The sequence below is a fragment of the Mauremys reevesii genome, linkage group 1 (assembly GCF_016161935.1).
Source record: "Mauremys reevesii isolate NIE-2019 linkage group 1, ASM1616193v1, whole genome shotgun sequence".
In the NCBI taxonomy this organism is placed as follows: Eukaryota; Metazoa; Chordata; order Testudines; family Geoemydidae; genus Mauremys; species Mauremys reevesii.
In genome coordinates this window covers 215,271,400-215,284,204 of record NC_052623.1, presented here as the reverse complement: position 1 = coordinate 215,284,204, position 12,805 = coordinate 215,271,400, and the positions used below count along the sequence as shown (strand labels likewise).

Sequence of the window (12,805 nt, the reverse complement as noted above, 5' to 3'; positions counted from 1 at the left end):
TGGGGGGGGTGAACCACTTCTCTCAGCCTCACCATTTCCTTCTTAACCTTTGCTCGCTGCTCGTTTTGGTGTTTTTTCCTCCACTTTCTTGAACCCCATGTAGTATAGAATCATAGACGTGTAGGACTGGAAGGGACCTTGATAGGTCATCTAATCCAGTCCACTGCACTGAGGTAGGACCAAATATTATCTAGACCATCCCTGACAGGTGTTTGTTTAACCTGTTGTTAAAAACCTCTTATGACAGAGATTACACAACCTCTCAAGGTAATTTGTTCCAGTGCTTAACTACCCTTACAGTTGGGAAGTTTTTCCTAATGTCTAACCTAAATCTTGCTTGCTGCAATTTAAGTTCATTGTTTCTTGTCCTGTCTCCAGTGGAAAAGAATAGTTTATCACCCTGCTCTTTAGAACAATCTTTCACATACTTGAAGACTGTTATCATGGCCCCTGTATGTTCCTGTCTCCCAGGAAGTAACACACAGAGAGAAATTTCAGGCTCAGCCAGGGGACTCAGGTGTGAAATAGATTTTAATTGAGTTTAGAGTTTTGTTTTGTCTCTTTTGCTCAGTTGAGGATGGATTGTCCCGAGGACAAAGCAGATGTGATGGATAGGAACAGGGGGTGAAGGAGAGAGAGAGATACAGAGAGGGAGACAGCAAGAATGAGATTCAGGGAAGCAGCCAAGGATGTGTGTGTGTGTGTGTGTGCACGCGTGTGCGCTTTTCCACACCCACATACCACAATGCACTGACCCACAAAACTTCACGGAACAAATGACCCAGACAGTCATAACATGCACACACAAACCAAGTGACACATAGCAGTGAAACTCAATGGTAAGTGCAGACAAACACAGCTCAACACAACACTCAAAGTCAACCACACAGATTCCAGCACACTTCAACACAGACACACCTGGGACAAAAGGACATTTGGAGATCAGCAGAGACACACACAACACACTGACACAAAGACACACCCACCCACCCAGCAAACAGCCACTGACAACACACAGAGTCAAGCACAACTATACACACAGACTCACACTAACCAGCATAGTACACAAAGGGAAAGCACACAACCTGACACCACACAAACTCAGACACACATCTGCTCACCACACACACAACAAAAAACATTAGCAAATATGCTCATGCAATCTAATAACCAAACAGAATGACTGGAACATATCCACACACCGAGAGAAAATACAAACGGTGCACAATCAGACACGCTCACAATACCCCTCAGTAGGAGACAAAGGGAAGCCTCATTCTTATCTTTCCCTTGGGTAATTCCAGCTAGGGAGACCTGCACTCAGGGATTTGAGGAGAGAGGAGACCAGCTGGTGGAGAGGAAAAAAGCGAGAGAGGTGTGTGTGTGTGTGTGGGCGGGGGGGATGGTGCGGGAAAGGTAGCTTCAGAGTCTGTGCATTGGGAATTGGCTGGGGAGTTGCAGTGTGCCATGGGCAGTGTTTAAAGGACACTTGGGTTACGAAAGTTGTGTCCAGCGAAGCGAGCTTCATCCCCAAGCTCTTCCTCAATCCTGCCAGAGAAAGAAAGAGAGGTAGTGCAACTCAGAGCCTCAACGCGAGGGACTCTCCTAGGCATGGGGAGCAAGTGCTACACAGCAAGTCATACAGGAGCTTGGAATGGGGCAGAGCAGGAAAACAGGCCACTGTAAGTGTGGTGACTTCATTGACAGAGGCATCATGTCTTGGAGCAGGGAGAGACAAGTCAGCTCTGGGGTGACCGCACCTAGGGTACTGCACTCAGGTCTGGGATCCTTCCTGGTACCAGGGAGACATGCCCATGCTGGCATCCTTAGTCCTGGAGACTCCCTCTCTCCCTGCACTGTCAGTTCCTCCCTCCCCAGTGAGTCTGTCCCCTAGTGGAGCCAGAGAGACATTCCCGCCTTTGCATTCTCAGCCCCAGGCCACTCACCTCATAAGCTGGTTGTATTTGGCCAGTCGCTCAGACCTGCAGGGGGCTCCTGTCTTTATCTGTAAAATATTCAACACAAAGCACAGTTTGAGACCTCCCCCCACATACACCAGCCTTCCCGCATGGGACCCTGAGGGTGCTCTGAGAGGTAGGAGGGGGATTCATGCTCTATGTTAATTCAGTGCCAGTCTTCACCTCCCCTCTTCCTCCCTGAAGCTCTCCATGGCCTGGATTTCAGCTTAGCTGACACATACCTGCCCAGTACACAAGCCCACAACCAGGTCAGCAATGAAGGTGTCTTCGGTCTCCCCAGAACGGTGACTCACCATCACTCCCCAGCCATTCTCCTGGGCCAACTTACAGCTGCAGAGAGAAATTAAGTAAATGGATCATCCTTCTTGGGCCTCCACCTGCTGGGGATGAGACCCTGACACCCCCAATCCCCGGTGATGGTCCTGGGGGCTTTTACCCCGGTGATAGGGACCAAGGCTTTGTCTATACCAGGGGTCAGAAGTGCTGGGCCGAGTCTTCATTTATTCACTCTGATTTAAGGTTTTGCGTGCCAGTAATACATTTTAACATTTTTAGAAGGTCTCTTTCTATAAGTCTATATTATATAACTAAACTATTGTTGTATATAAAGTAAATAAGATTTTTAAAATGTTTAAGAAGCTTCATTTAAAATTAAATTAAAATGCAGAGTCCCCAGACCGGTGGCCAGGACCTGGGCAGTGTGAGTGCCACTGAAAATCAGCTCGTGTGCCGCCTTCGGCACGTGTGCCATAGGTTGCCTACTGCTGGTCTATACACAAAAAGCCCGATTTTACTAATCAGTGTAAAAAGTGCTGTAGTTAGATTGGTGCTGGGAGTAGATGGCTGGTTGGACTCACGCTTGAATGGCTTCAGTAACTGATCCAATCTGGTTGACTTTGAGCAGGAGGCAGTTGCAGGCTTTTTCCTCAACAGCTCGCTCGATGCGCTTGGGGTTGGTCACTGTCAGGTCATCCCCCACAATCTGAATCCCCACATTGGCTGTGAACTTGGACCAGGCCTCCCAGTCATCCTGATCAAAAGGATCCTCAATGGAGACCACTGCAGAGACAGGGGAAGATGGGTGAGTTAAAGCTGCCCCACTTCCCAATCCACAAGCATGGTGGGGCCACACCTCGGGACATACGCACTAAGATTCACAAAGCACAGCAGCTCACCTGGGTAATCGCGAACAAAGCTTTGGTAGAGGTCTCCCAGCTCGTCGGCAGAGATGTAGCGGCTGGGGTCATCGGGGGATTTGAAGTCCAAATCGTATTTGCCATCGCGGTAGAACTCAGATGCTGCCACATCCATGCCAATGACAATCTTCTCAGTGTAGCCGGCTTTGTCAATGGCTTCCTTGAGGAGTTCCAGAGCTGGGATGGGGAGAGAGACAGAATGAGATTCAGCCATCTGTTCTGTAAAAACTCCTCCCAAACCCCAGATATTCAACTGCCTGAGGGGCAGGACAACTGAAGGCAGTCAGGAAGGAATGGTCTCTCTCTCGTAAGACCCTGCCTGGGGAGAGGGGGACAGCAGACTATCCAGGAGTTTGCAGTGGGACAGAGCATGGGGCTGAATATCCCAAGGTCTCATGTTCCAGAGCAGAAAGGAGATCGTCCCTCCCTGTGTGGCTCTGGGGAGACCCCACCTGGCATGCTGAGCCCAGCTATGGGCTTCTCAATCTGAGAAAGAGAGTGACAAGGTGTGGGAGCTGGAGGGGTGAAGTTCTGGGGACTGATTCAAAGAGCAAAGCCCAGCTGAGCAACGCCACGACCGAGAGGGAAGGACATGAGAATTGTCGCTAGTGTGTGAGGGGTGTAAGCCCCAGAGGGAAGGTGTTGTTTAGGGGGACTGGGAATGGAGAGAGATTAAACCAAGGGAAAGGAGCTTAGGAGCTGTCTTCTGAGGCTGAGGGATCTCTGAGCCTGGGGAACTGCTGCACCCAGGGACAGGCTGGGGGCCCAGCACCTGAGGAACTAGGAATCAGGTATCCTGGGGAATTGATGGAGTGGGGGATTGTGAGCCTGCCCTGAGCCTCAGCATGGAGGCTTTGCTCCCTTGATATCTCTCACCTTCGCTGTTCTCCAGGATGTTGGGGGCAAAGCCGCCCTCATCACCCACATTGGTGGCATCCTTCCCATACTTTTCCTTGATGACGCTCTTGAGGTTGTGGTAGACCTCGGCTCCAATGCGCATGGCATCCCGGAAACTTTCAGCCCCCACGGGCAGGATCATGAACTCCTGCATGGCCAGCTTGTTCCCTGCGTGGGAGCCTCCGTTGATCACATTGAAGGCCTGGAAAAGTCCAGAAAGAAGCAGGGGATGAAAACATCAATATCCCAGCCCGGTACGGGACAGGGCCTCTGCTGAGTTGGTGCTTGAAGTCCCCATGTTTCCATATTCCTGGCCTCCCCTCCCTGCCTCCCTTTGAAGCCAGGGATAGAAGGTTCTTACGGGCACTGGCAGGATGAGGTCAGAGTTCCCAGCCAGGTCAGCGATGTGTCGATACAGGGGCACATCCTTCTCCGCAGCACCTGCCTTGCACACAGCCAGAGAGACCCCCAGGATTGCATTGGCTCCAAATTTAGCTGTGGACATTCCAAAATCAGGGAGGAATGAATTCTCCAAACATCCTCAGGCCTGCCCTGCAGCCCCCTGCTATTCCAGCCCTGGGCTCCCCACACAGCTCTGCCATTGCCCCCCAGTCCCACCCTGCAGCCTCCTGCTATTCCAACCCTGGGCTCCCCACACAGCTCTGCCAATGCCCCTCAGTCCTGCCCTGCAGCCCCCTGCTATTCCAGCCCTGGGCTCCCCACACAGCCCTGCCAATGCCCCTCAGTCCTGCCCTGCAGTATCATCCCCCCACACATCTACATTTCTATTTTCCATGCCAAAGGAGAGTGGAATTACATTTATTTTCTGTCCCATCCATCTCTAGCATGAGGTTGTCTATCTTCTCTTGATCCACAACAGAGAGACCCTGCAAGAAGACACATCTGCTAAGAAAGGAAGGTGTGGAAAGCTAAGGGAGGGCTGTGTGTGTAACTGTACAGCACTTCTGTAGCACATGGATTCAGTATACATCACACCTCTGCTCTGGTTGTGAGGAACTGGCTCTGTGGCTGGGCCATGTAGGTTTGCCACCTCTAAGGTACAAAAAAATGGGACATTCGGGGAGATCCTGAGCCCATAAAACTGGCCAGCTGGCAGTGTGTATTGAGCCTCCTTATAGATTTCCCAGGCCAGCTACCTCAAAAAAGGGATGATCCTGAGTAAACCTGGACAGTGGCTGCCCTACGGCCATAAAGCACTGCCACTGCCTGATGAGGCCACGGAACATGTCATGGGAAATTCAAGATTCTGCACAAACAACATCCATAGGCCACAGCATTGTGAATGCCAGGCTGGCTGGGGGAGCGACGATGAGACTAATGGGAATAGGAATGGAGGATCTGGATGAGGAATGAGCAGTGCTCCAAGAGGTGCATGTGTGAAAGAGGGAGAGAGCCTTACAATGAGGGGCAGCTGGAGAGGTGCCAGATCAGATGGTAACTGGAGTATGGGGGAGGGCCATATGGAATAAAGCCCCACCCACCCAGTGGAGCAGAGACCTGTCAATTGCACACCACACACACACACACACACACACACACAGGGGTCTGGAATCATAGGGAACAGTAATGTGCCAACCGAGTTGGTGAAATGAAGAAAAAAGACAGAGGCAGGAAGAGATTAGAAAGCAAGAGACCAAAGTAAACCTCCCAGAAAGGAGATTAAAGGGAAATCCTTACAGAGCCCAGGAGAGCTGGGGCGATAGTGCTGTTGATATGATCCACGGCCTGCAGGACCCCTAGAGAAGGGAAGAGACAGAGACAGCAAGTGAGACAAAGAAAGAGACAGACAGAGATTCAAAGCCTAATTCTCCACTCAGTCACACCAGCTTTATATTCATGTGACTCCACTGAGGTCAGTAGAATTATACCAGCACAAAACCGGGAGTGCTGAGTGCAGAATCGGGCCCTCAGAGGGATGGACACACACGCACACACACAGCACTGGGGCTACGAAGTTGCCTGAGACTATTCAGTGAGGGTGAGCAGGAGCTGAAATGTCCCCACCTTTTCCGAGGAATCTGAACTTGTCATTGTCTCGCAGCTCCAGAGCTTCGTAGATGCCAGTGGAAGCACCGCTAGGAACTGCAGCACGGAACGTGCCTGAGAAAAAGCAAAACATAGGTGTGAAAAGAGAGCAAAGAAGGAAGAAAAAGGGAAGCTTCTAAGCCCCTATGCACCTCTTGTTTGCCTGTCCTCCTGAATGTAACTTACAGCCCACGAGCTGTTTGGATAGTGGCATTACCCCACAATCTAGGTAGGGAAACTGTGTCGCAAGGAGGGGAAAGGACTCACCCAAGGTCACACAGTGAGACAGTAGCAGAGCTATGTAGACAACCCAGGTGTCCTGACTCCCAGCTCCTCCCTGTGGTGCACGCACTATATCCTACTCCATCTCAGAACCAGAGCTAGAACCCAGGGGCCCTGCTCCTCAGTCTCATACTCAAACCCCTTAGTCTCCACCCCTTCCAGGGGAGTCTGAGTTTGAAGGGTGGCTGACTGGTAATTTCTCCTTTTTTGATATTTCACTGAATAAAGAAGTGAATGAAGCATTCAGCTCTAGAAGCGGACAGAAACCTGACACAAACACAGATGCACATGGATACGTGCACAGATATGAACACACAGGAGTATTTGCACATGTATGCATATAAATCTACATCATAAATCTATAAACATGCAAGGCCCATGATCATGCACATGCCTGAAGATACAGCTAGACTCTATAAATACCTACTAGACAAAGAAACCCAATTCTGTGACATTGTACAGACATGGAGGCACACATGGGTGCACTAACATACTCAGGGACAGATAGCTGTTACTGTGTACACAGATGCACATCCCAGCACGTACACACAGAAATCAGCAGTTTCATTTCAGTTTCCAGCGAGTATCTCACTCTGGTGCTCATATACTAGCACAACACTGTTTGGACTGTAAACCTCCTGGAGGCTAATGAATATTCATGCTACAGAGTATGCACACATTCACTAGAGAAATCACACACCCCTACCTAGGGATCCAGCCACAAACGCTGATCCTTCAGCTCCAAAACCACAGGCCTCTCCTGCCTCAGCTAACAGAAGATCTCTCAGAGGACATGAATTGTATAGGAGGTGCCTTCTCCTCTCTGGGAGCTCAGTGACAGACACCCATGCACACTCACTACACACTTATCAGCACAAACTCATCCACACATTCACTCATTTGATAAGGTTACAACTTTGGGACCCAACTTCTCTTAGTTGTAAATTCACCAGCAGGAATTAAGTGGACAAGGTCCTAGGTGTTGCAAGGAGAAGGTGCCTGGCTGCTGAAGAAACAAAGCTTATCCAGATTGTGGGCGCTATTTCCTATCTGGCTGCCACAGGACTGAACTAATTCCACTGCCTCCCAGTGCTGAACAGTGCAGACATGCGCAGTCTCCTCCCACCTTGTCACACATACCTTTTTCTGTGTACAAATCCACCTCAATGGTGGGATTCCCACGGGAATCCAGGATCTCCCGGGCATGAATCTTTTCAATGGACATGGTGATCCCGATCTTTCCTGCAGAAGAGTTGGAGATGGGCAGTGGGGTGGGGAGAAGCAAGGAAAAAGGCTCAGTTCTGGGTTTCTCCATCGCAGAGGCCTCACATCCTATCTGGGATATGGGGCTCAGCTCTGGGCCCTTCATTCCCAGAAAGACAGTGACAGGCAGGAGGGATCTCAGGCTATGTCTGAGTACCGTTGGAGCTGGGGGTGCGATTCCCAGTTCCCAGAGACATGCTCAAGCTGATGCACTAAAAACAGTGGTGTAGCAAGGGCAGTGGTGAGCAGCAGCACAGGCTAGCCGACCTAAGTACACACCCTCAGGGTCTGGGCACATTTGTACTTGGCCTGGCTAGTCCGAGCTATCACTCGCAACTGCTCATGCTACCATGGCCACACTGCTATTTTTAGCACACTAGCTCGAGCAGAGCTGGCACATGCGTGTCTACCTGAGCTGGGAATCTGTCCCAAGTGTAGATGCAACATTGGAGACAAGCCAGAGAAACGCTTCTGGGGCCGCAGGGGTTGGGTTCTGGGCACAGGTAGGCTAAACCCACCTGGCTCCGGGAAGCCATGGCTAAGGGAAGGACATGCGAACTGCTGGCAAATGCCCGAAGGTGTGATTCCTCAGGGGAGGGGGTTGTTTAGTTCAACACTGTCCAACCTTTTCAGCCTGAAGTCTGAACACATTATTGCAAAACGTTCAGGCAGCCACAACCAATCTCTGCCATGTTCTGCTCCTTTCATGCTCAGGCAGCACAAGGGAACTGCCCTACCCCAGTGGGTGCAGCGTTGGCATAGCTGGTGCCTACATCTCCCTCCACAGAGGCCCTGGCACTGGGGGGAGGCACAACAGGATGCAGGGGAGGGGCATGGCTGGAGCTATCTCCAGCTGGTATATGGTCTCTTGGGAACTGGCCAGCCCCCAGGCTGCTCTAATGAAGACTGGGACAGAGAATCAAGTCCCTGTAGTTGGTCGGTAGTTCTCAGCTTCTCCTTTTCCCCACTCCTGGGCTGCCTAGGCTGGCTATCGGGGAGGGGAGCCACCCATCACTACCCTGCTGTCCCGGGGTTACCCACAGCCTGGCAGGGAAACAGGCAATGGAGCAACCAGAGCTCCTCTCTTCCATCCACGGCAAGGCATTAGGCAAGCAGCCAGGGAAAGCCTAACGGCTGCGGTGTGCTCCCAGCTCAGAGTCCAGCTGCGAATGGGGCTGCAGGGGAAGCAGCGGGAGGCGGCTCTCTCTTCCTTCTGGATCCTGGTTTCTAGTGGTGGGGCTGAGCCAAACACTGCAATTTTAAATCGCAGGGCACAGCTTAGGGAGCACCTTTGCCATTACAATTCCAATACACTGTTCTATCCTACGGTCACCCTTGAGGGTCACATTTCAAAGCCCTAAGGTCCACAGGTTGCACACCTTTGCTCTGGGAGGAAAGGCTGAGACTGATACAAGGCAAAGGAACACAGGAATCAGGGCCCTAGCACGGAGGGTCTGTGAGCCCAGGGGACCATCTCCCCGAGGGAAAGGCCTGGAGCCCCAGCATTAGGGAAAGTGGGCACTAAGGAGCCCCAGGAATGGACTAAGAGGAATGCGCTTGTCTTGCAGCCCGGCGGGGGAGGAAAGAGGGGTATGGGGCTGGTCCCAGCTTCTAAATCTTTAGTGCTATATGTTAGTCATGCTAATGAGTGTGCTGGGAGGGGGAGGAGGATGGAGGTCTCTTGTATTGCGAGGGTTGGGCGGTGAGGAGGTTTGAAGATTCAGTCATAGCTAACCAGATTTGGGAGCAGAGCAGCTTTGAAGGCTTTGGGTGTCCAGAGAAGCCCTTCCCCCATTCCCAACAATCTGAGGCCCATGTGTCTTCTCACCCAGCTGCCACCCACCTATTGGCTGCCAGACAAGATACCTAGCAATAACTCTAGGGGTGGGCAAACTTTTTGGCCTGAGGGCCACATTTGGGGATAGAAATTGTATGGCGGGCCATGAATGTCACAAAATTGGGAGTTGGGGTGCGGGCTCTGGGGTGGGGCCAGAAATGAGGAGTTCAGCATGCGGGAGGGGGCTCTGGGCTGGGGCAGGGGTGCGGGTGGGAGGGTAAAGGCTCCAGCTGGCGGTGCGGGCTCTGGGGTGCAGGAGGGTGGGACCGAGGGGTTCGGAGGGCGGGAGGGGGATCAGGGCTGGGGCAGGGGGTTGGGGTGATGGAAGGGGTCAGGGATTCAGGCTCCAGGCGGCACTTACCCCAAGCAGCTCCTGGAAGCAGCGGCATGTCCCCTCTCCAGCTCCTACGTGGAGGCGTGGCCAGGCAGCTCTGTGCGCTGCCCCATCCGTAGACGCCACCCCTGCAGCTCCTATTGGTTGTGGTTGCCAGCCAATGGGAGCTGCGGGGACGGCTCTTGGGGCAGGGGCAGCGTACGAAGCCCCCTTGCTGCCCATACATGTAGTAGACAGAGGGGGGACATGCTGGTGCTTCCGGGAGCCACATAGTGCCACGGCATGCACAGAGCAGGGCAAGCCCCCAAGCCCGCTCTCCAGCAGGAGCTTGAGGGCTGGATTAAAATGTCTGAAGGGCCAGATGTAGCCCCTGGTCCGTAGTTTGCCCACCCCTGCTCTAGGGAGTGGCACCCTAGGGCAGGGGATGGCAGAATTCAATGCACCATCTCCCCCCACCCCCCGCAAGCCATTGCCCCTTGAATCCCCCCAGTTCCTATCGCTTCCCTTCTCTGCCTCTCCTTATTGCTTCCTCCCTCTTTCCTTCATCACCCTTCCCCTCCTCTCTTGCTCACACAGGTTAAGTCCCCCTTCCCCACCCCCAGGGGTAACCAGCTCTGAGTGGGGATATTAAACCCAATCCGAAGCTGAGCCCATGGAAAACTCAATTCTCAGTAGGTGAGCCCTGCAAAGCCTTTGCGCAGGGGACAAATGCCCAGTACAAGGCACAGTGGCGTGGGGGTGGGCAGAGATTTCCACCGTACCAGGGACTGTGTGCAGTGCGTGTGGTGGAGGGAGCAGCGGGGAGCCCAGGAGCAGCCCATACTGGGGGCAGGAGCTGGTCTCAAGCCCATTCTCCTGGTGTCTGGAAATCACAACATTGTTACAGAAAACGTCTCCAATGCTGGGAAATCTCAGCCAGTGAAACTGAGAGTCCCTAGAGCCCACGCAGGGCTCTTCTCCCCCTTGCAATTCCTTTCACAGCCACCATCTGGGCTGGCATCCCCATCAGCTGCCCTAGCAGCTGCTCTGCAAGCCGAATTTCTCACACAGTCTGTCAGACCCCACAGGCGCTTCCCCCATGGCAGTGCCCTGCGGGTGTACGTCTCCCTCATGGCAGTGCCCTGGCAGTACCCTAGCAGGCAGCGTAAAGGAGGGAGAGGGCAAGGAGGGACAGACCTCACACGTGTGAGTTTCCTGATGATGACACCTGAACTGGACTAAACATTTCCCATCCCCTCAGCAGCAACATTGCCAGCTTCATTTCGGACTGTCCATTTTCCTCTTCTACCCAATCCTGCCAAAGGCCACAAAGCAGCTGGCTCAAGGACAGCAAAGGAACCAGACCTCAGCCATGCTGCATCCCCATGCCCCCATCACTCTCTCTGTTCCTCTTTCCTCTCCCCTCTGTACCCTTCCTTCCTTCCTTGCTTCTCTCTGTTTCTCACTGTCCAGTTCTCCACCTCCAAGGCCCCAGATGGAGGAAGAGCCGCACTGGAACTCACTGGCTGCAGCAGTGCTGTCCTGAAAGGAGGTCAGAGACGGATAAGCTGGGATAAGGGATTGGAACAGAGCCCCAGCCTGGAACTCATACGCAGCTCAAGAAGAAGAGGGCAGACATCAGGCTGAAGGGTGCACAGGCCCTTGGGAGAGGAAGACTGGATAGCTTCCGCAAGGAGCCATCACACAGTCCTGGGAGAGGGACTGGTGGAATGGGTAACGTTGGCAGGAGGCTTGCACTGCTGTAGTTCCCCCAGGTTGGCACTGCTTCAAGGAAGTTCACACTGCCAGGGCATGGTGTTGTAGAAGTTAACACTGCTGCATCCCTCCATCCCCCGCTTGCCAAGCCAGGCAGTGGCAAGGACTGCCCAATCCTCCTCCCCAGTCCTCAAGCCTGCTGCAGTCCTCCACAGCAACGCACTGGCAGGGCACTGCTGTAAGGCAGCTGGCACTGCTGCAATTCCCCCAGGCTCAGCACTGCTCCCAGGAAGCTCACACTGCTGCAGTGCTGGGGCTGCTGCAGTTAGTGCTTGCTTGGCTGCCATCTCTTCCCATCACTGCCCCCCAGCGGGGTGTGGGGCTGTGAACTATGTGATGTCGCACAAGGCAATTCTCCTCCCTCCCCCTGGGAGGCAGCTCTGTGATGCTGCCAACGCCCTGCTAGACTAGGAAATTAGTCTGATCCCAGGGTTCAGCAAAGCTGGTCCCTCCTGGTTCCCTCCCCCATGAATGATGCTCACCAGCACCTCAGATTAGTTCCCCTCCTAGCATTAAGCTCTTTCAGAGACATCAGGAATCAGCTGCCCCCAAGTAAGCTTCTAAGCCACAGCTTCTCCCTTGGGTGCCCTTGGGAACACAACCTACCTCTGGTGGTTGAGCCCTCCCCAAATAAATACCCCATGGAGAGGCACAGCTGTGTTGTCCTGCAGCTTTGTGATGTAGCACAGATAAGGGCACGACAGGGGGGATTGCATGACATTAAAATAAGAAGGGAAGGAGAGAAGCAGAGGGGGGAGAATGCAGGGGGAGGGGAGAGCAGGAGGAGGAAGTGAGAGGAGTTTAGCTAGTTTATTTGCCTCTCCGCCTGGTCCCTTTCTCCAAGGACCCAAATGCTGGGGGGTGCTGGGGGCCCCCCAGGATGGGGAGTGTAGAGATGCACAAGGGGGATGCTGGATGTGAGGGGGACACTTACCTTCCTAAGGCAGGTGTGAGCAAGAGACTGAGAAAGTGCTGCTGGAAGGAGGAGGAGGATGAAGCTGAGGAAGAACGTAGGAGCAGGACCTCAAGGGGAGATGATGTGTCCTCTAAGCCAACGGCGGCAGCAGCAGCAGGATGGAGACGCCCCTGATAGGGCCGAGACAGCAGCATGTGACCCAGAGCTGCGATGAGTCAGGATTTAGAAGAAGCTTTGCAAACAGCACGTAGGGGATGGAGAGAGTGAGCCAGAGACACAAAAGGAGAGGAGAGGAGAGGG

General features: G+C 53.1%; 1 protein-coding gene across 2 annotated transcripts; it reads right to left on the bottom strand.

Moving 5' to 3' along the window:
• Positions 1–519: 519 nt before the first annotated feature.
• On the bottom strand, positions 520–12,696 carry ENO2 (enolase 2). 2 transcript variants are annotated; one of them, XM_039537378.1, is made up of 12 exons: positions 12,524–12,696; positions 7,541–7,642; positions 6,098–6,193; positions 5,771–5,829; positions 4,890–4,959; positions 4,434–4,567; positions 4,052–4,274; positions 3,155–3,352; positions 2,837–3,038; positions 2,201–2,309; positions 1,947–2,005; positions 520–1,548 (listed from the first exon to the last, which is right to left on the bottom strand). In XM_039537378.1, exons 2-12 carry the CDS (start codon positions 7,623–7,625, stop codon positions 1,479–1,481), a joined length of 1,305 nt encoding a protein of 434 aa, XP_039393312.1. In that variant the 5' UTR covers positions 7,626–7,642; positions 12,524–12,696; the 3' UTR covers positions 520–1,478. The 2 variants fall into 2 exon arrangements, with proteins under 2 accessions (XP_039393312.1, XP_039394039.1); XM_039538105.1 differs by lacking the exon at positions 5,771–5,829.
• Positions 12,697–12,805: the final 109 nt, after the last annotated feature.